This window comes from Sapajus apella, unplaced genomic scaffold (assembly GCF_009761245.1).
Source record: "Sapajus apella isolate SASKATOON/1434 unplaced genomic scaffold, GSC_monkey_1.0 scaffold18, whole genome shotgun sequence".
NCBI classification, from domain to species: domain Eukaryota; kingdom Metazoa; phylum Chordata; class Mammalia; order Primates; family Cebidae; genus Sapajus; species Sapajus apella.
In genome coordinates, this window is record NW_022436958.1 from 2,789,567 (window position 1) to 2,810,958 (window position 21,392).

The 21,392-nt window shown below is 33.9% G+C and overlaps 1 protein-coding gene across 2 annotated transcripts; it reads left to right on the plus strand.

Moving 5' to 3' along the window:
• The first annotated feature begins 937 nt into the window (after window positions 1-937).
• Window positions 938-20,595, plus strand: SPOPL (speckle type BTB/POZ protein like). 2 transcript variants are annotated; one of them, XM_032286201.1, is made up of 10 exons: window positions 938-1,242; window positions 1,435-1,556; window positions 1,855-2,006; window positions 4,146-4,273; window positions 10,636-10,726; window positions 10,896-10,951; window positions 12,388-12,510; window positions 16,259-16,401; window positions 16,491-16,544; window positions 20,078-20,595. In XM_032286201.1, exons 1-10 carry the CDS (start codon window positions 1,165-1,167, stop codon window positions 20,220-20,222), a joined length of 1,092 nt encoding a protein of 363 aa, XP_032142092.1. In that variant the 5' UTR covers window positions 938-1,164; the 3' UTR covers window positions 20,223-20,595. The 2 variants fall into 2 exon arrangements, with proteins under 2 accessions (XP_032142092.1, XP_032142091.1); XM_032286200.1 differs by having other exon boundaries at window positions 947-1,242; window positions 10,636-10,813.
• The last annotated feature ends 797 nt before the right edge of the window (window positions 20,596-21,392 follow it).

Here is a 21,392-nt window from a genome sequence, read left to right on the forward strand (position 1 = left end):
CAAGTCTTCTATTTCTTTTTTGATCTTCCTATTCTATGCATTATTGAATATCGGGTATTGCTGCCTCCAACTGTTGTAGAATTGTCTATTCTTTCTTCAATTCTGTTAATTTTTGCTTGCTATAGTTTGGAGCTCTATTATTTGGTGTATACATGTTTGTAGTTGTCATACCTTCTTGATGAATTGACCCTTTTATCAATATATAATATCCTTTGTCTCATAACAATTTTTGACTTAAAGTCTGTTTCGTCCGTGGTAGCATAGAGTTCTCCAGACTTCAGTACATATATCGTCATGTAATCTTGAAACCCTCTTGCACCTCCGGAGTGCACTACTTATGTAGCTTATTCTGATTGTTCTTCTTTCTTTTAGTAAGTTACAAAGCAGCAGCTTCTGATCATTAATATGCTGGTTAGATTATGAAGAGGTAATTATGCATCCTGTTGGATTTAGTACAAGAACAGCTAACTGGGAGGAAATTCTGTGACGTAGTATCTCTCAGTAAGAAGCACTCTGTTAGGGATGAAGTCTTATAATAAAACCTGCTTGTCTGAGATAGACATAGACTTTTGTGGAAAGCCTGTATTTCTTCTTACAGAGCATAGCCTGTTATATCTCATTCTATGTTTTACTTGATAAAAACTTCTGGAGTCAGATGAGTTATTAGCATTTATAGTTATAACTTTGCAGACCTTTTGGTTTTCATGAATATGTCAAAGGAAAGATGAAGGAAGGTGAACCAGATATTAATTGATGTCATTATGTTTCCATAATATTTCGTGATTGTATGTGTATGTTCTTAGTTATAAACTACTATATGTTATTTTAAAATTTGTGACTTCTTGATTTTTTTAGGGAACATGCCTTCACAAAATAATCTTATCTGTAAATATTAAATTTGTTTAGATTTCAAGTGTCATATGTTACAAAGACTTACGCTTTTATTTGTTAAAAATCATTAAATTTGTTTAAAATTCTCACATGTTCCTTCATAACCTAGTTTGGGATAGTAATTGTTCCATGATGTTTTTATGTCTTATTTGTCTTCCCTCTTGATTCTTTCATCTAAAATTTTTAATCAGTACATCAAACTTTACTTTGTAGATAAGGTACTCAACTGTGTGGGACACTACATAAATCCTAAAAGACTGCAATAAAGTGGCGATGTCTCGGGAACCCACCCCACCTCTACCTGGAGATATGTCTACTGGTCCCATAGCAGAAAGCTGGTGTTACACACAGGTACATGCTCTTAAAAATCCCTCACTTTATGTCACTTATAAATTTTACAGTATTTTGAGAATATTATTGTAAAACAGTTTGCCATAGTTATTAGAAGTGTTAGAAGACTGGATCATAGGATGTTGAATATGTAGCAAATTAAAAATATTTTATAATGTCATCATTATAAAAGTGGTTTTCTGAATCTCTTAGGTTAAAGTAGTAAAATTTTCCTACATGTGGACCATTAATAACTTCAGTTTTTGTCGAGAGGAAATGGGTGAAGTGTTAAAAAGTTCAACATTTTCATCTGGCCCAAGTGACAAAATGAAATGGTAAGATTTTTGTTTGATTTGGATGTTTGTTTGTTTTTGATGTAACCATCAGCTGGTCATGATTTTGTTGTTACTGTTCCTGAATAAGTATTAATATAATTTCATATTAGATTGGTAATATGTTCCTAATATTGTGGAGTATTATAAAGAACTGTGAGGATGTTGACAGGAGTGCTGTTTTTGGCATTATTAAATGATTTCAGTATTATCCTCCCCCACCCCTTTCTCTCTCTCTCTCTTTCTCTCAATGCTTTTCAAGTATTATATTCCTCCATGTGAGCTTATTGTTTTATTTTAGGTGCCTGAGGGTAAACCCAAAGGGATTAGATGATGAAAGTAAAGACTACTTGTCCTTATATTTGCTTTTAGTCAGCTGCCCCAAAAGTGAAGTTCGAGCAAAATTCAAATTTTCCCTACTGAATGCTAAAAGGGAAGAAACAAAAGCAATGGGTAAGTGATTTGCAAACTGATTGAAGACGTTTTTGTATAACTACGTATCATGACTTCTTCTGCACCTTTACGTAGAAAAGTTTCGGACTTTTTCCACTAAAATCTGCTTAACCTGAAACTTTTAATTTGACAATTATTTAAATCCAGCATACAGATATAATTATTTTACTGAGTCTTAAACTTCATAAAACATGTAAAAGTAGTTAATAATATTAAAATTTAACTTCTTCATGTCCTAAAATGACATCCACTTGTCACTTAGAAAAATAGCAGCTGTTAGGGCAAGTTGTCTGGTTCCTCAATGCTTGACATATATAATAGGCACTCAGGAAACATTTCTCTCTTGCCTTTTTTGCCAGGTAATAAAATCTGAAGAACAATGAGAAAGAGATAGAGTGCCCTGATATTTTGTCACTAGAATTTTTTTAGGAGTAGACTGAACACTGACTGAAAGAACCATTTTTCTTAGTTTCAGGGCCTATTAATTTCAGTCCAAAATTCACATATATAGTCAGCTGAAATGCAGTAGCCTTGAGCTTCATAATGGAAGAGTGATGTAGGAAATGTACATTGTATATGATAGGAGAATGTCTTATGAACTGCCACGTTAAATTTTAAATATTTTCTAGAAATGAATCATAAAATCAAGTAACTTTATTATGAAAAATTCCCATTCATATGCATTTTTAAATAATGTATTGCTAAAATAATATATATTTTCACATTGTCTCACCTTAAGATAGTAGAGTGTTTCAGGTAGATTGATTACTAATTTTCCACTTTAATTTTATTATTTGTATAATAAATGATTAATTCTTTCTGCAGAGGATCTTGTTTACTTCCTAATATATAGTTGTTACAGAGTACCTTAGGCATTTGAAATACTTACTTCAGATATTTATTAAATCTATTACAAATCACACGAAAAGCATCTTTTGGACTATTATGAAAAAATCCTTTTAGGGGAGAGGAGGTTACGTCTAGAGAATTAGAAATGATAAAGGACTTTATTTAGCTTTTTCACAGGTTCATGGATTTTTCTGTAGTTGAGTAAAACATATCAGTTGGATGAGTGGGCCAGGAAAGCTTAAACATGCCTTAATATTTAGAACATTTTATTTTTGAAATGGAGGCTTACTCTATTGCCCAGGCTGGAGTGCAATGACATGCTCTCAGCTAACTGCAACCTTCACAACCTGGGTTCAAATGATTCTCCTGCCTCAGCATCCCGAGTAGCTGGGATTACAGGCACCCACCACCACGCCCAGCTAATTTTTGTATTTTTTTAGGAGAGACGGGTTTTCACCATGTTGGCCAGGCTAGTCCCAAACTCCTAACCTCATGATTCACCCACCTCAGCTTCCCAAAGTGCTGGGCTTACAGGTGTGAGCCACTGCGCCCAGCCTAGAACATCAACTTTTTTTTTTTTTTTTTTTGAGACGGAGTTTCGCTCTTGTTACCCAGGCTGGAGTGCAATGGCGCGATCTCGGCTCACCGCAACCTCCGCCTCCTGGGTTCAGGCAATTCTCCTGCCTCAGCCTCCTGAGTAGCTGGGACTACAGGCACGCGCCACCATGCCCAGCTAATTTTTTGTAGTTTTAGTAGAGACGGGGTTTCACCATGTTGACCAGGGTGGTCTTGATCTCTTGACCTCGTGATCCACCCACCTCAGCCTCCCAAAGTGCTGGGATTACAGGCTTGAGCCACCGCGCCCGGCGAACATCAACTTTTAAAGGGAGAAGCAAGAAATAAGATGTATGTTCCTTACCAGATTCTGTTATTAGATGATGAGTAGTATGCCTATACCAACATATTTTGGTCCTATTTCATTGTCTTTTAGGGCCTAGATTGTTAAAAAGATCTCTTCCTTCTTCGTGAGATTTGATCTAACTTCTCTATTTGAGATCCAGAAGTCTGAAATTGCGCTCGTTGACAATGGCCAAAATTGAGTAGCCACATAGAGTGACCTGTTTCTACCTGACTTAAAACTCTTATGACTTTTGATTTATAAACACAAATATCTATAATTTTTATGATGGATGTTTGGCAAGTCCTGTTTTCATACATTTAACTGTTAATTATTTTTTAAAAGTCTCTTGGATGTTTGTTTTATTTAAATTCTATTCTCTTTTCCACCAGAAAGCCAAAGAGCATATCGATTTGTGCAAGGGAAGGACTGGGGTTTTAAAAAATTCATTAGAAGGGACTTTTTGCTTGATGACGCTAATGGTCTTTTACCAGATGACAAGCTTACATTATTTTGTGAGGTGGGTACATTTTTTATTCTAAGGAACCCCATGGTTTATTTAGTGATATGGCGAAAGTATAAACTGGATTAATACTTAAAATATTAAGTAATTGGTATAGTTCATCAAGTTTCATTTGTAACTTCTTAGCTAGAAAAAGCTGTAGAAAATTCTTAACTACAAATCAATGTAATGACCCAGTCTGGAAACATTTTATCATACTTCTAGCTATAATTTGTGTGTGCACTTATGCAACATACTACATTTTTCTTCTTCTTCTTCTTCAAAAGACTGTGCATGTGAATATGTGAACATTACTAAATATTTCTTCATTCTCAATAACTGACATAGACTGTCAAATTTTTTTAAAATTTCAGATCGATTATATTAAACATTATTACTGAGAGTTTTTCAGTTTGAACCCGGACGTACCTGGAAAACAATAGGAAGCTTTCTGTTTGTTCAGGCATTTGGATTAATCTAATCAAATAGCATTCTAAGAAGTAGTTTTATGTCCAAGTCTATTGGTAAACTCACGAGGTATAACTATGTACATAGAATGGCATATTTTGAAAGTTACCAGTATTGCCTCTGCCATTAATGTACATTTATGATTTGTCCTAATTTGAGGTTTGGATTTGCTTTTGTCCTGTTATCATTAGGTAGTTTTATCTGTATGAATTTTTGAGATTCATCTTAGGACTGAATTCAGAGATTATGTTGTTAACCAGTATAATTTAAAGAGAATATCCATGAGTAACAATTTTATCAGAATATTTAAGGCAGTTGACAGTTTTCATAAGAAAGCTAGTTGAAAAGATTTTTATCAAATACTCAAGGTTAAATATATTTCAACAGATTATCGTGGACAGATGAATGTCTTAGAAGCATAATAACTTCTTTAACTGTAACTTAAGTTAGTGATAATATTTTTATTAGTAAATGTGTAAGATTTCTTGGCAAGTTTACAAACTAATCGTATGACATTATATTATGTCAGAAGAGTAATTGAAATATGGCCCCAGAGACTATATAAGTGCATCTAATGTTTTTACTTAGACAAGTTAAATGAACTGTATGATATATTTGTTATGAATATAATTATTTGGTTGACAAAGCACATAGCACAAGTCTTACCATTAAATAATTGGGAAGAAAACAAGTATTTGTTGCTAATCTGCAGATATTCTACATGGTGTTCTAAATAAATATGGGTTATGCTATATAAAACTTTTAGCACCCTTAATGTGGAGTCTTCCAGAATTTTAGCATTTATCCTAAATTTTAACATGTAAAATTTTTAAATGTTAGTTTAGAACAGAAAGGGTCTTAAAGCCTATTTAACCCAATTTTAACAAAAACAAAAAATAGCCAGCTAAAATCATTTTGGGAATGAACCTTTTTAGAAGATAGCTTTTTTTTTTTAGAATTGAAATAGTGTTTACAGATATTTTCCTCAGTACACTGTACTGGAACCTAGACAACTAAGAAATTCAGAAATAAGGCTGAAATTAAGTTTAATAATTTTTTTGTATGTTTGGTATGCATATGCATATGCTACGTTTTACATGCTAGTGACCTCAAGAAATATATTAGACCCAACATGACATGTATTTTGAAGTTGGCATTGATCAGTTTCCTTTTTGGATCCTGAAATACACATCTTTTTGCTGATTTAGACATTTGTACCCTGGGCACCGTATTTAGCATAGGGGGGCAAAAGGTACTTTTAACTAACATTCTTCATGCCCTCCATGGTTTCTTCCACCCCGCTCATGGATGCCCTTCCTTCTACAGAATCTCCAGCACTGCTTGCAGAAGAGGAGGAAGCATTGCGCTACCCTTCCTAAAGAACTGCCTCCTCCCCCTCCCCTGCAAGTGGTGCTGTAGACAGGTAAGGCAGTTGGGTGCTACCATTTTGTGCAAAACATAACTTAATCTTACAAGTTCCCTGCAGTGGTTAAAGTGGCCAGAGATAAAGATTGGTAGTAGTGTAAGCAGCTCTGACCTCTTTCCCAAAGTGACACAGAAAACAGGAATTGAGAAATAAGTGGGAAAACTAAAAAACTGGTTAGTTCAATTTATCTTTTGAAGTCTAACAGATTTTAAATGTTCTAATAGACCTGTGCTATTTCATGATATATAGGAAAAGTATATATACAGATAAAATATATATATAAATGAGTATTTCATGAGGTTTAACTAGCTCATTTTTAAAGGACACATCTTTTTCCCCACCCTGTTTATCTTTTGCTAAAAAGGTGTCTTAGTCCATTTTGTGTTGCCATTAACAGAATACCTGAGACTAGGTAGTTTTAAGAGAACAAAATTTTTATTGGCTCATAGCTCTGGAGGCTGGGAAGTCCAAGATTGAGGCTACTTCTGGTGCAGTCCTTTTTCTCACATCATAACGTGGTGGAAGTCATCACATGGTGAGAAAGAGAAGAGGTGAGGGGAACAGTGAGGGTAGTTGGAAGGTAGGAGGAAGCGTGTGCATGTAAGAGCATGCTGGACTGGCCTTAATAAACCCACTCTCTCAATAAACACATTAATCCATTCATGAAATTCGAGTCTTTATGACCTAGTTATCTCTGAAAGGTCTCACCTCTCAACATTGTTGCATTGGGTATTAAATTTCTGACATGAACTTTGTGGAATACATTCAAATCATAGCAGATAGGCTTTCTGTTTTAAAATAATTTTGATAGTGGGTGGAAGTTGGGCTTTGTTTTCTAAAAAGCCCTTTCTTGGCAAAATGAAAAGTTGACTATCCTATTTCTGTTATCGGCTTTTTTTTAAATTACACCAATCTATGAAAGTCAAAGAGTCTAAAACCTGCTATTCTGGAAGATATTCATGTGAAATTCAACTGTTAAAAGTTTCTCACTTTGGAGCTGGTGTGGTGGGTGGTGGCTAGTTGATTAAAATGGCAAAATTGTACTACTACGCAGTATTGGAAATTCCTGGCTTTTAAAATTAGTTGGAAAATTCAGGTTTCAAAAACTAGAACCAGTAGTTACTTAGTTCCACACTAGAAGAGACCCAAATGTTTCAGGATAATTACAGATTAGATCTCTCAAACGTTCTTGTCAGTCTAAATTATATTCTCTGGGTGGAGACAAAAGCAAATTTGAAAAAGCACTATCAAATGAGTTTGAGGTTTTGCTTTGCAATATTTAACAATTTTGAGATTGCACATTTGCCTCTTTTTAAAAAACTTTTGAAAGAAGCATAAATTTGACCTCAGGAGAGGATCTCAGCCTTTTTCCTGAATTTTTTATTCTAGGTTCCATTCAATAAGAGTATTCATTATCTGCATTTGAGTATGTAATAGATAAAACTAAATTTTTATCATTTTCTTAATTACATATTAAGAAAATCATCAGAATCCATTGCATAGGCCAATTTTAATTAGATCATTAATTCCTCCTTTATAAGTAATCTCTTGAATACTCTTTGGAGTACGAAATGTTAATTGTGTGTCTTAGTTAAACTTTGTGGTTGCTATGATAATACTATGTAGTTAGGTATGTCAATAATACAAGTCTTCCGAATTGTTTTTGCTTGTACAATATACAAATATAATATCAGTATCTGTGTCTGATAATTTGTCTTTATTTTTTTATCCTTTTATTTTTATTACCTGATTTTTTTGCCACATTTTTACATTAATACATTATTTTGAATTAGGTTAAGACACAGTAAGTAGAATTATTTCTGCAATTAAGTACATCATCACATTTTGTAACTTCACTGTATATATCATGCAAGTCATTAAACTTATCCAATTTTTTTCTGTCTAGTAATTTCAAAAGCAGTACTTGATATGAACAAATAAATACTATTAAGGTCTAAGGAGCTGATCCATTATTAAACCTTGAATATTAATACCAACATTTTTTGTCTATATCAGGTTATTATGTGTAGTGGAACAGGGCAATTGGGTAAGGATTAGTGAAACTTTTTTTCTGTTTTATAGTTATTAAAATTTTAGACATAATTTGAGTGATTAAAAACTTGATAATGTAGGAGAACCTTTATTGGTAGATATATTTATTTACACAGTATCTTGATAGCTCCCATACTTGGAGAAACATCTCACAAGATTGTTGTAATAAATTTAATAAATTACATTATTTGTAATAAATGTAATAAAACACAATTTTATCATAATTGTGTTAATGTTACTAATTTTAAAATATATTTTTAAAAATATGTACAAAGAGCTGTAAAGAAAGGAGTCTGGAGATTTTGGTCTAGTCTTCCTCTAGTATTAGCCAGCACAACGTATGTTGGAACACTTTGTTTACTTTGTCTTTATCTTGTTATCTCGGTTTGAAATCCCTTAATAAAATAAGGTGAATAGATGATTTCTATGATACATATGATTTCAAAAGGTTAATATGTAAGTTGAGGGGGAAAAGTGGTTACTAAAAATATCCTCGGAAAAATAAAGATTTTCTAATTTTTCTTGGAGTGTGTATTCATTCACTTAAGATATATGTTTTTACGTCTGGATGTATTGGAACTTCTGAGACTTAATCTTTTCCAAACATTTTACATTGGACCATTATTAAATTTCATGTGTCTGTTAGCATGTTGGTAGTTTAGTAAATACATTTATTTCTGATTCTGTTTTCAGCATAGTTTACTATATGTATGTGTGTCCTTATTTATACTTTTATTTAATAAAAGCCTTATGAAATATTGTTAAATGAATGCAGCTATCTATTGCTGCATAACAAATGATTCCAAAATTTAGCAGTTGAAAACAGCAATAGACAAGTAATGTAGCACTTTTTGTTTAAAATAAAAAGTCATTTACTCTGAAACATTTACTAGTTAAGGTAGTATTTTCTTTAAATGTATTTTTTTACATGTATTAAATGTAATGTAAAAATTTTTAATAGTGTAGTAGAATCCATTTTTTTTTTTTTTTTTTTTTTTTTTGAGACGAAGTCTTACTCTGTTGCCTGGGCTGGAGTGCAGTGGCACGATCTTGGCTCACTGCAACCTCCACCTCCCAGGTTCAGGCAATTCTCCTGCCTCAGCCTCCTGAGTAGCTGGGATTACAGGCATGTGCCACCACGCCCAGCTAATTTTTGTATTTTTAGTAGAGACGAGGTTTCACCATGTTGGTCAGGCTGATCTCGAACACCTGACCTCGTGATCCACTCACCTCAGCCTCCCAAAGTGCAGGGATTACAGGCATGAGCCACCGTGCCCAGCCAAATCTGTTTTTTTTTTTAAAGTGGTGTGTGGCCAGGCGTGGTGGCTCACGCCTGTAATCCCAACACTTTCGGAGGTCAAGGCAGGTGGATCACTTGCTCAGGAGTTCCAAGACCAGCTTGGCCAACATGGTGAAACCCCTTCTCTACTAAAAAATACAAATATTAGCCAGGTGTGATGGTGCATGCCTGTAATCCCAGCTACTCAGGAGGCTGAGGCAGGAGAATCACTTGAACCCAGGAGGCAGAAGTTGCAGTGAGCTGAGATCACACTGCTGCACTGCAGCCTGGGCGACAAAGCCAGACTTTGTCTCAAAAATCAAAAATAAATAAAAAATAAAAGTGGTGTGCCAGACCCAGTCAATAGTGTTTTCAGATATTGTTCAGTATATATTCCTCTTTGATGGGAAATAACTTATGTTATATTGGAAATAATACTGTAATTATACCTATTTTTATTTCATAAGTAATAAAAGGAATGCAAATTATAAAAAAACTAAATTATATTGCTCTTGCTGTTGATCTTCCATAAAAGATTTCCATGAACTTTAATAATTACAGTTGCTTTTGTGGAAGTTTTTGTACTTTAAAATTTAAATCAGTTTAATATGTATTTAAATTAGTTTTACTCCAAGTGAAACATTAGGAATAAAACTTTTAAAAACTTCTCAATTTGCATATCATGGACTAATTTTATCACTTTTCTTATACTGTAAAAAGTCATTTTGACTCTTATGCAAAATGTTATGTTTATTGTACATATAGTAAAATTTAAATGTAAGGTAGATTTGAAGTGTGAGGAAATAAGAAAATTTCTTCACCTCACAGTGATGTATTCTTGTTTGAGTTTGTATCATATTGTGGCTTTTCTCTTGAGAAATATTTTTGTAATTACTTTAATAATCAAGCAGTCTAACCAATCGATAAGTCATTTATTAACATAAAATATATTGAAAAAGATCTGTATTATTTCTAATGTTTTTATTTCTCTTCTTTTAATTGTGTTTTTAATTTCAGTTTCTGGATATTAGAATTTTTGATGGAGTACATTGAATTATCCAAATGATCTTAAACATAAAAAGTTGAAGTATAGACTTAAGCTAATTATTGATATTATTTTGTGAAAATGTTTTTCTTACTGCCCTTTTTTATTAGGTGAGTGTCGTACAAGATTCAGTAAACATATCAGGACATACTAATACAAATACTTTGAAGGTGCCTGAGTGTCGACTAGCAGAAGATTTAGGTAATCTCTGGGAAAACACAAGATTTACAGACTGCAGTTTTTTTGTGAGAGGACAAGAATTTAAAGCTCATAAATCTGTGCTTGCAGGTACTTTTTACTTATGGGGTCATATAGTACATTTAAAAAATACATTTATACATAAAAATAATCATGTGTAATCTTGTTACAGCTCGATCCCCAGTTTTTAATGCCATGTTTGAACATGAAATGGAAGAAAGCAAAAAGGTAAACATGGCTTAAAGGTTAATATTTAATTTATATAAATGTAGTTAGTTGTATGTTTTAAAAGTAATAGTGCATGTTCTCATTGTCATACTGTGATAAGTAGGGAAAATTTTTAGAAACAAATTGGAAAAAAATGTGTTTTGTAATAAAACAATAGATGTAGCTCCAAGTGGATGTGCCATGATTATTCCAAGGAACAGCTATTTTTTATGCCCATCTAGTAGGTAAATTGGATAGGTGTTATCCAAAAGGGTCATAACGATTTGAGAAGTCTCTGTTCAAGGTATAAATATTCTCCCCTTGTACTTTATGGATTGAATTTTGGAATCTGTTTTCTAGCAACAAAAATAACATAGATTATGTCAGTATTAGTGTATACCAACTGTAATCAAGGTGTTACCTACTTCACTCCCCAGATGTTTCCCTTTCACTTGTCATCATGAAATGTACTTATGTTAGAGATCAGAGGTTGATTCTTTGCTGTTTGCCTAACATGTGAACCATAGGGTTCCAACTGGACAACTCCAGAGTTTATTCATGTGGCTCTGTTTTATTCTTTCTGCAGAACTAGAGACTACAATAAAATAACTGCTTTCTTTCTCGAAATTTTGGTTTGGGGAGATACTATGATCAGCCTTCTGATTGCTTCTAAGTGGGAAGACATCAATGATGTCATATATTGTTGACATCAAGGCGTCAGAAAAGTTTGCTGTTATTTAGAGTTAGATATTTAGCTTTGTTGAGCTCAGCAAAGAAACTAAATACAAAAACATAGCAGTACAAAAGCGCTAGTCCTCTTTGGACTTGACTATTTTTCAATAAGCAAGGAAGTGTCAGTATGATAATGCATGCCATTTTTGCAAATGGGAGAATTCTGAGATAGTGGACTTTATTGTCACCTCTGATACCTTGCCCTACTTTTGCTTAATTCTGGGACTAGAACTGTTGTTATAGGGTCTTAGGTGTTTTATTAGGACCTAGGGATTCAACAAAGAAAGGGTTAATAGCCAATATCTTTTAGAATTGTGTCAGAAACTTAACACGGATGTCTTTTATTTGAATTATAGTTTTCATTTTGCTTGCCTTTTTTTTTTTTTTAACCTGTTTTTAATCAAAAAATTGGGAATCCTTTTTTTATGTGGTGGTTCTTGGCTTGGTCTGAGTATCAGGGTTTGGGCTATCCAGCTGGTCATGATTCCCACCTGTCCCACAGTGTATGCTTTTCCACTTGGACTTGTCCACTTCATTTGGCCTAAGTACTTAATGAAGATTTACCTACCTCAATTTTAAAGTAGAATTTAGAAATATCTGTATATGTGTATTTGAGTTATACACTATTTTAATGTAGATTTAGGGCTTTTAAGTTACTGTCAAAGATTCACTTTGGTTCGTGTTTGCATGTTTTTTTTCTTTTTTGTGTTGTTTTTCGCTATCAGAATCGAGTGGAAATAAATGATTTAGACCCTGAAGTTTTTAAAGAAATGATGAGATTCATTTACACAGGGAGAGCACCAAACCTTGACAAGATGGCTGACAACTTGTTGGCAGCTGCAGACAAAGTAAGTAATTAGATCTTAAGGAATCAAAATATATCCTTAAGCTTGATTTATATAGAAAGCAATCATCAAATGAAAACTCCAAATAACTTGTATTATTTGTAGACAGCTCTTGATAGCTTTATGAAATAGCATACAGTGGGGTAATCTGGAAATGAAATTTTTTTAAAAAGTCATGATGTAAAAATATCTTGAGCCAGAAAGAAGTTGTTTTTTTCATGGGAGAGTAACCTGTAAATGTGATCATTTTGAGTGTATATGGATGTCCTTTTAAAAGACCACACACAGTGGCATATATAATTATAATTTTCAGATAGTCTTGAGATGTAGTGTATGACCTTTTTTTTAAAAAAAGGAGAAATATTGGATATTATGTATAACTTAATTCTCTACATGTATAGATAGGTTTTTTAATACAATAGCCTAGAAAAAGAAAAACCAATATTAAAAATTTTATAATACTCTTGTAATGGCGATTTCTTGAAGGTAGAGAAACTGCAAAAAACATCAGAAAAATCTGTAAGCCATTGGTTCTCAAAGCACATTCAGTATACAAGCGCACATATGCATAAATGTATGGATATATGTATATTTGCATATGCATGTGTTGATGGATGGTATGTGTGTATATATACACATCGTTTGAAAAATGTTACCATTGGGTAAACTGGACCAAGTGTATATGGAATCTGTTTTTTTCTGACAACTGCACATGAATTGACTATCTCAATAAAAACTTAAAAATACGATTTACAATAGCAGCATCATCAGTTATAAATACACAGATATACACATGAAAAAAGATGTTTATAGCCTGCACGTAGAAAATTACAAGAGTATATTGCGTGATGCTGAGGTCTGGGGTATGATTGATTCCATCATTCAGGTAATGATCATAGTACCCAATAGGTAAGTTTTCAGCCCTTGCCCCCCTCCCCATCCATCCCATCTAGGAGTCCTCAGTGTGTGTTGTTCCCATCCTTATGTCCATGGCATCACAAAATATGCCTTTATAACAAGCCTGCACATGTATCTCCCTGATTCTAAAACAAATATTGAAAAGAAAAAAAGAAACTCAGGAAGACTTAAATAAGTACATAACTCTTGTCCATGGACTGAAAGTCTCAATATTGTTAAAATATCAGTTGTCTTTAAAATTGGTAGTATAGTCAAGATCCTAGCAGTCTTTTTTCTTTTTTTTTTTTTTAGAAGTTGACAAACTGATTTAAAACTTTATGTGTAATAACTTGGGGGGAAAAGAATAAAGTAGAGGACTAACACTGCTTGATATCATTACTTATTATAAAGCTTTAGAAATTAAGACAGTGTTTGTATTCGTGTCAAGATGGACAGATAATGGAACAGAGTAAAGAATATGAATATGAAAATAGACCATCACATTATGAATATTTAATTTTTGACAAAAGTACAAAGACAGTTTGGTAGAAAAAGGATAATCTTTAAACAAGTGGTGCAGCAGCAATCGAATACCCACATGTGTACCTCAAACCATATATAAAAAGTAATACAGACCTTGCACTGTGGCTCACGCCTGTAATCCCAGCACTTTGGAGGCCAACCTGAACAGATCGCTTGCGGTCAGGGGTTGGAGACTAGCCTGGCCAACATGGTGAAACCCTGCCTCTACTAAAAATACAAAAAGTGAAACCCTGCCTCTACTAAAGATACAAAAATTATGGGCATGGTGATGGGTACCTGTAATCCCAATTTTTGGGGAGGCTGAGGCAGGACAGTCGCTTAAACCTAGGAGGCAGAGGTTGCTGCGAGCTGAGATTATACCACTGCACACGAGCCTGGGCAACAGAGCAATCAGAAAAATAAAGTAATTCAAAATGGATCATAATCCTACAAATCTAAAACTTCTAAAAGAAAAGATAGGAGAAAGTCTTTGTGATGTTAGATTAGGCAAAGATTTCTTAGCTGTGATACCAGAAAATCCATAAAAGAACAAAATGATAAAATAGACTTTAATAAAATTTTAACTTCTTTTCATCAAAAGTCAGAATAAAAAGATTAGCTACAAACTGTAAGAAAATATTTGCACAGCAGGTATCTGATGAACAACTTTTATTCAGAATATATCCGACATTTGTATTCAGACTATATAAAGAATTCTCAAAACTCAGTTATAAGAAAACAGTGTTATTTCTAAAAGTAGACAAAATATTTGAGCAGGCATTTTCTGAAATAATGTCTGAAATATATGAAAAGATACTCTAGCCAGGCTTGGTGGCTCATACCTATAATCCCAACATTTTAGGTGGCCTAGCCTGGAGGATCACGTGAGCCCCGGAGTTTGAAACCAGCCTATGCAACATAGTAAGGCCCCATCTCTATAACAATTTTTTTAAAAAAGTTAGCCTGGCATGGTGGCATATGCCGGCAGTCCCAGCTACTTAGAAGGCTGAGATGGGAGGATTGCTTGAGCCCAGAAGGTTGAGGCTGCAGTGAGCCCTGATTGTGCTACTGCACTCCAGCCTGGGCAACAGAGCAAGACCCTGTCTCAAAAATAAAAGATACTCAGCATCATTAGATCGTTAGGGAAATGTAAATTCAAACCATCATGAGATACCCCTACATATGATTATAATGGCTAAGGGTACAAAGACCATGCTAAGTGTTGTCAAGATGTGGAAGAATATCATTCTCATATGTTAAAAACATGGAAAAATTAGGGCTCTCATGCTGCTGATGGAAATGTAAAATGGTACAACCACTTGGAAAAGTGTTTGATAGTTTTCTCAGAAATTTAAACATAAACTTACACTGTGATCCAGTGAGTCCAATTTTAGGTTTTTACCTAAGAGGAAAGAAAGCATATGCCCATACAGACACTTGTATATGACTGACAGCTTCATTTGTAACAGCCAAGAACTGGTAACAACCCAAATATTCATCAACAGGTGAATGTGTAAAACAAATTGTTGTATATCTATATATGATGGAGTAAAAAGGATTGAACTATTGATACAGAGGCAGTGACAGTCATGATTCTCAAAATAATTATACTGAATGAAGGAGTCAGACAAAACTGAATATGTATTACATGATTTCATTTATAAAAAACTCCAGAAAATGCAAACTACTTTATAGTGATAGAAGACATATCAGAGATATTACCTAGGGTGGGGCAAGAGAGAAAGATTACAAAGAGGTAGGGAGAAACTTTGGGGGATGATTGATATATTTACTATAGAGTTAATGATAGTTTTATGGCTGTATAAACTTAGAGTGTGAACCTTATGTGTACTTTATTGTGTGTCAGTTATACCGTAGTAAATCTGCTCACCATGTTATATAACATACACTAATAACTGCAAGAATTTTTAGTGGTTATAAATATGATTTATTTAACGTTATAATGAATTCATTCTTCAGGACTGAGTGGTGGCAACATGCAGTATACTCAGTGATACACTTTAGTGTTTGAAGTAGTAGAGAACTATGTTTATTAAGAATATTTGGTAATAAAGTAGCTTTTACCTTATTTTAGGATAAACCCTACTTTCAAAATATACTTATGCAAATTGCAGCTTCCTAAAGAAAATTAGTCTTTCTTCTGAGTGCATTCCTTCATATTTTGTTCACATTAGGTTAAAACAGTAACTTAAAGAATTTTAAAATAGCCGTAAAGAATAATCTAACTTTATTTTGGAACTTACAAATGTATTATGTATTCAGGAACTTAGTTGGAGTAAATGTTTAATGGTTATGTTTTCATTTTGGATAGTATGCACTGGAACGGCTGAAGGTCATGTGCGAAGAAGCTTTGTGTAGTAACCTCTCAGTAGAGAATGTTGCAGATACCCTTGTCCTTGCAGATTTGCACAGTGCAGAACAGTTGAAAGCACAAGCCATAGACTTTATTAATAGGTAAGCTATGCTTGTATTTCAGTGGGCATGACACCTTCAATATTTTTTCACCAGACTTTTTTTTAAGTATGTTTAAATCTTCAATGCAGGTGCAGTGTACTTCGACAGCTTGGGTGTAAAGATGGGAAAAACTGGAACAGCAAGTAAGATGACATCAGTTTCTGACTTAAAATTGGTCTCCATAAATGAAATTAAGTGTTTGCATAGCCTTTTGTTCAGCTACAATAAGTATGAATCCAGATGTTGTATGATGCAAACTGCCAGTTATTAAAAACAAACAAAGACTACTTAGTGGATTCCTGAGGCTATGCTCCCTTGTAGATCAGCTTCTAGTGCAACCCGGGATGGATGCTGTAATTTTTTAAGTGCATAATGCCGTGTGGTATATACCTAAGTCCCAAGTATTGCTAGAGATCCGATCCCTGCTCCTCCAGAAAGCATTTCAAAAAGTGTGGGAAATAATTCACTTACTCCTATGAGGAATGTTACCCTACAGATTTGCTTAGAAAGCCTTTAAAAGTACCTTGAGTAATATGCTACATTAGGCTAGCTTCTTAATATTCCAAAAATGTTAGCAATATTCCCTTTTCCTAGTGAACCTATAAAGGGTTGGACAGTTGCTATACTTTCTAAAACTGGATCTTGTAAATATGAACATACTATTCTACTTTTTTCCCTTCTCTTATTTTTCATGACTTTTCTATTCTTTGTAACTATTTGAAATCAAAATGGGGAAAGAGTCAGTAGGTTGAAGTTTTTGTATCTGCTGTTGATTAGTTTTGCCTATAAACTCTTAAATTTCATTTCCTCAAATTATCCAAAGTTGATGTAAGAAAGTGGGCAAAAAGGAAATTTTCAAATAGTGAAATGAATTAATTTGTTGACTTAATTATTTCCCCTTGCTTCCATCTGTGTTGATTTATGTGAAGTTGTTTAACTGAGTCCATCCTATTAGTTTGTGGATTAATGTGTTTTCTGAAAGTAAAAAGTAGTGACTACTTTAAAATTATTGGTTGTCTAGTATAATATGTTGACCAGTGTATGCTAATATGATATAATCATAATATTTAATCTTAGAGAAAACTTGTTTTGAATTTAAAGTATACTATATTAGCATCAAGCGGCAATTTATGACCCTTTGCTTTTCAAGCTCTAGGTTGACTCTAAGGAAATACTTTACATTTTATAACTTTTTCAGTGTCAAAAATTAGCTTGTTTTGTACCTTTTGGAGAAGCTGTATTGTATTCATATTCATCAATAGATATTTATTGAATTAATAAATGAAGTCAGGTATAATAGGTATCTATGTGATTCTAAACAACTAATTGGAATTTTAAGCACAGTGACACACTGGTATTCGGCTGATGGAAAAGTAATTGCGGTTTTTGCCATTATGGATTTTGCTATTACTTTTAATGGCAAAAAAAGCAATTACTTTTGCACCAACCTAATTTTTTGATGTTTGCCAACTTAAAAAATTGTTTTGTTGGTATCAGCTGCTATTTAATTCAGCAAACATTATTCTAGCATCTTCTGTGTTTCAAGCACAATACTAGGGTGCTGCGTGTAAAAAGAATTTCAAGGGAAAATTCTTGGTCTTGAGAAAGTTATCCAATAGTTCTATAAATACATCATTTCATTATAGTGTGGTAAGTAATATAATAGAAGAGGATATGTACAAGCACTTGACTAACCCTGGAAATTTAGAAATGGCTTCCTGGAGATAACTGAGTCTTAAAACACAAATAGGAGTTAGCAGAACTAAAAAGGAAGTAGCAGGCATTGCAGACAGAAAGGACAGCATGAACTGAAGTATGGAAGTGTGAAGTAATAGTTGATCATTCATTTGACGGATACTTATCTTTTATTATCCAGTAAATTCCCAAGGCACAGTACTCAGAATAGAGAATACAGTGGTGAGCATGACATATATTTTCCCTGCCTTCATGGAGTTTATGGTCTAGGAGTAGATTGATTAAACTGGTCATTGTAGAATATGTAGCATACCCATAGTAGCATATAGCAGGGACCTAACCTAATTGTTATAAAACTAAATACTTGAAATATTGGTGAAGAAGAGGGAAGAGAGGAAGAAAAGTATACCCCAGAAAAAGGAAATGAGATGCACAAAGTTTTAATGATGACGGAGAGCAGTATAGAGTGTCTGTGTGTGTCTCTGTGTTGTGATGGGGAGGTAGGTAATGAGAAGAAGCTGGAGAAAATAGGCAGAGATAAGATCCTGAAAGGCCATGTAAAATAACATTAGAATTTTTAGATATTATTCAGAGTAGTGGGTATCCAGCAAAGGGTTTTCACACAGGGTGGGACCTGATTAGTTTTGCATTTTTAACAATCTCTGCATGCAGGTGGAGAATGGATTGTGGGGAGATTAGGGAGGTGATAGTAGTTGAGGAACCAGGTTGAATACAGGTAGACCAGTTGGAAAGTTACTGGAGTAGTTCAGGCAAGAGATGAACGGTGGAAATTAAACTTTGTTCGTGACAGTGGGGCTAGAGAAAAAAGAAAGAAATATTTTGAAGGGAGAATCTATAATATTTAGATATTATTTAGATGGTTGGGATAAAGGAGAGACAGGAGGCAAGGAATGGTAACTAGATTCGTTGCTTGAGCATTTACTGTTATTTTTTGGTGAGAGCATAGTGTACATACAGTACACAATAAGCAGTTCAATATCAGAGTATAAAATGGCAGATCGTGGGAGTGGGAGGTAGGAAGTGGGGAGTAATACAGGAAACCAAACATAATATAATGCCATATTTCTCTAAAGAACTTGGATATGGGCAGTGGGGAACAATGAAGAGGGCCTCATATAGTCATATTTGTGTTACCAAGGTAACATTATGAAAGCTTGGTTTGAGAGGAAGGAGCAGGAGGCTAGAAGACCGCTTAGGAGTCTGTTGTCATATTTCAAACATGAGATGATATGGGCCTTAAACTGGGATTCAAGACATCTTGGAAGCCTTTCAAACCTTAAAATAAGGTTTTGATGATTGGAGAGGAGAGTCTAGGGTGACTCCCAGATTTCTGGCTTGCATCACTGAATGATGGTAGAAGGGTTAGCTGACTGGAAAGGTAGAAGGAAGAATTTGGGGCTTCAGGAGAGGTATGATGAGTTCTCATCTGACAGTCCTGAATTTACGGGTCTTGAGGCACATCCAAGTGAAAAAAGCAAGTGGTTGGGAATGAATCTTGTGTGGAGCCCTAGAATTTAGCATATTGGTAGTTAACATCATTGAATTTCATAGTTAAAATTGTGAAGAGTGGATAAGATAGAATGAATAATGCATGTTACGGGAGAAGAGTAGGGTGCAGTATTTGTAACTTGAGAGAAAATCTGCCTTACAAGAGGCATGTAAAAGAATAGAAAGGGGCTCTTGAAAGAGCTGGTACAGAAATGGTAACAATGAGAGTTGAAGTATGAAGACCCATGTCACATACTTTAAGGGAGTAGAAGTTCCAGAAAAATTTAATAGTTTCAGTTGCCACAGAAAATACCAGTAAGGTAAAGATATTTTAATAAAAGCAGTTGATTTGAATACATAGGTAAAAAGTATTCAAATATTTTGAAATTTGCAAGTTTTTAAAAAATTGACAGTGCAACAGTGCATTTTGAAAAGTATTCTTTAGTAAACATCTTTTAATTCTACTTTTCAGCCAAGCAACCGACATAATGGAAACATCGGGGTGGAAGTCCATGATTCAGTCTCACCCTCATTTAGTAGCAGAAGCCTTTCGAGCACTAGCATCTGCACAGTGTCCACAGTTTGGCATTCCACGCAAACGGCTAAAACAGTCCTGAAATCTTCCATGAACAGTTGAAAAATGGAATTGACTTTTACTCCTCCAGGTCCAGAAGGATTCTAATATACAAACCATAAGCAAGAATTGTTTCTGTTATTTTGTCCACAGAACAGAAGCTGAAAAAGCATATTGCTTACATTTCAGGTGGATAATGTATGGTTTATTCTTCAGCTTTAAATTAGACTGATTAATTCACTTCAAGGCCTTAAATTATCTTCAATGACTTCTCTTGTTCATCTACTTTAATTTTTTTTTATTGTGCCTTGTCATTTTGACCAAGGCTATGCAGGATTGCACTAGCTCCATAATGCAGTAATATTGATAACTGAAGATACTAAGTTTCAAAAGGATCTTCCATTATTTTGCAAAAAGAAAGTGAATTTTATAGGTTTTGTCCTATGCTATCTCAAAGTTTAAAACTAAGTTCTCTGTAAAAGCACTTGTATTGGAGATTACCAGTAATGTCTCCAATCTAAGTTCTATAAATATGGGAGAACCCACTTACCTTCAAGGTAAGTTATGGCAATACACTGACTGCTTCAATTCTAATTTATTTTTCATTTCAGGGGGCAAATATGCAATGAGTTGGCCCAGATTTTTAGTAACATTTGTGATGTTTGTCTTGTATGTTAACTGTCCAATAGCTGTGGGTTTATTCTAAGTTTACAATGATTGAGAACTGATTGAGGTTAAGATTTCATGAAGAAAGCATGTATTGTGTGGAAGTAATTTTTTTTATACTGACCTACATTTATATGAAGAGTTCTGTACATGTTAAAAGTAAGGATGACCAAATGTAAATTTAATGAGTGGGCCAATTAAGACAGACATATATGCACTTTTACTGTGTAACTTTTGTATGCTGAATGGTACATATTTTTTTTGCTTTTGAGGAAATTAATAAGGTATAATTAATTGTGTCTTAACTTTTGAAAGAAATTTTTAGATGGAGGCAACTGGGATGTTTGTGATAATAGATAAGAAAGATATTCTTGATTGTAGTTAAATTGGTTTGGATTACAGATATTCGTTATTGAATTGACTCCTGTTTTCTCACACTTTGGAAAAGACACCTGAACAATAAATTAATCCTGGATAGTCTACACTCCTTCAAACAGTGGACTGATACTTGCCTGTGGGAGATACATACAAAAGGAGAAAACCCTTA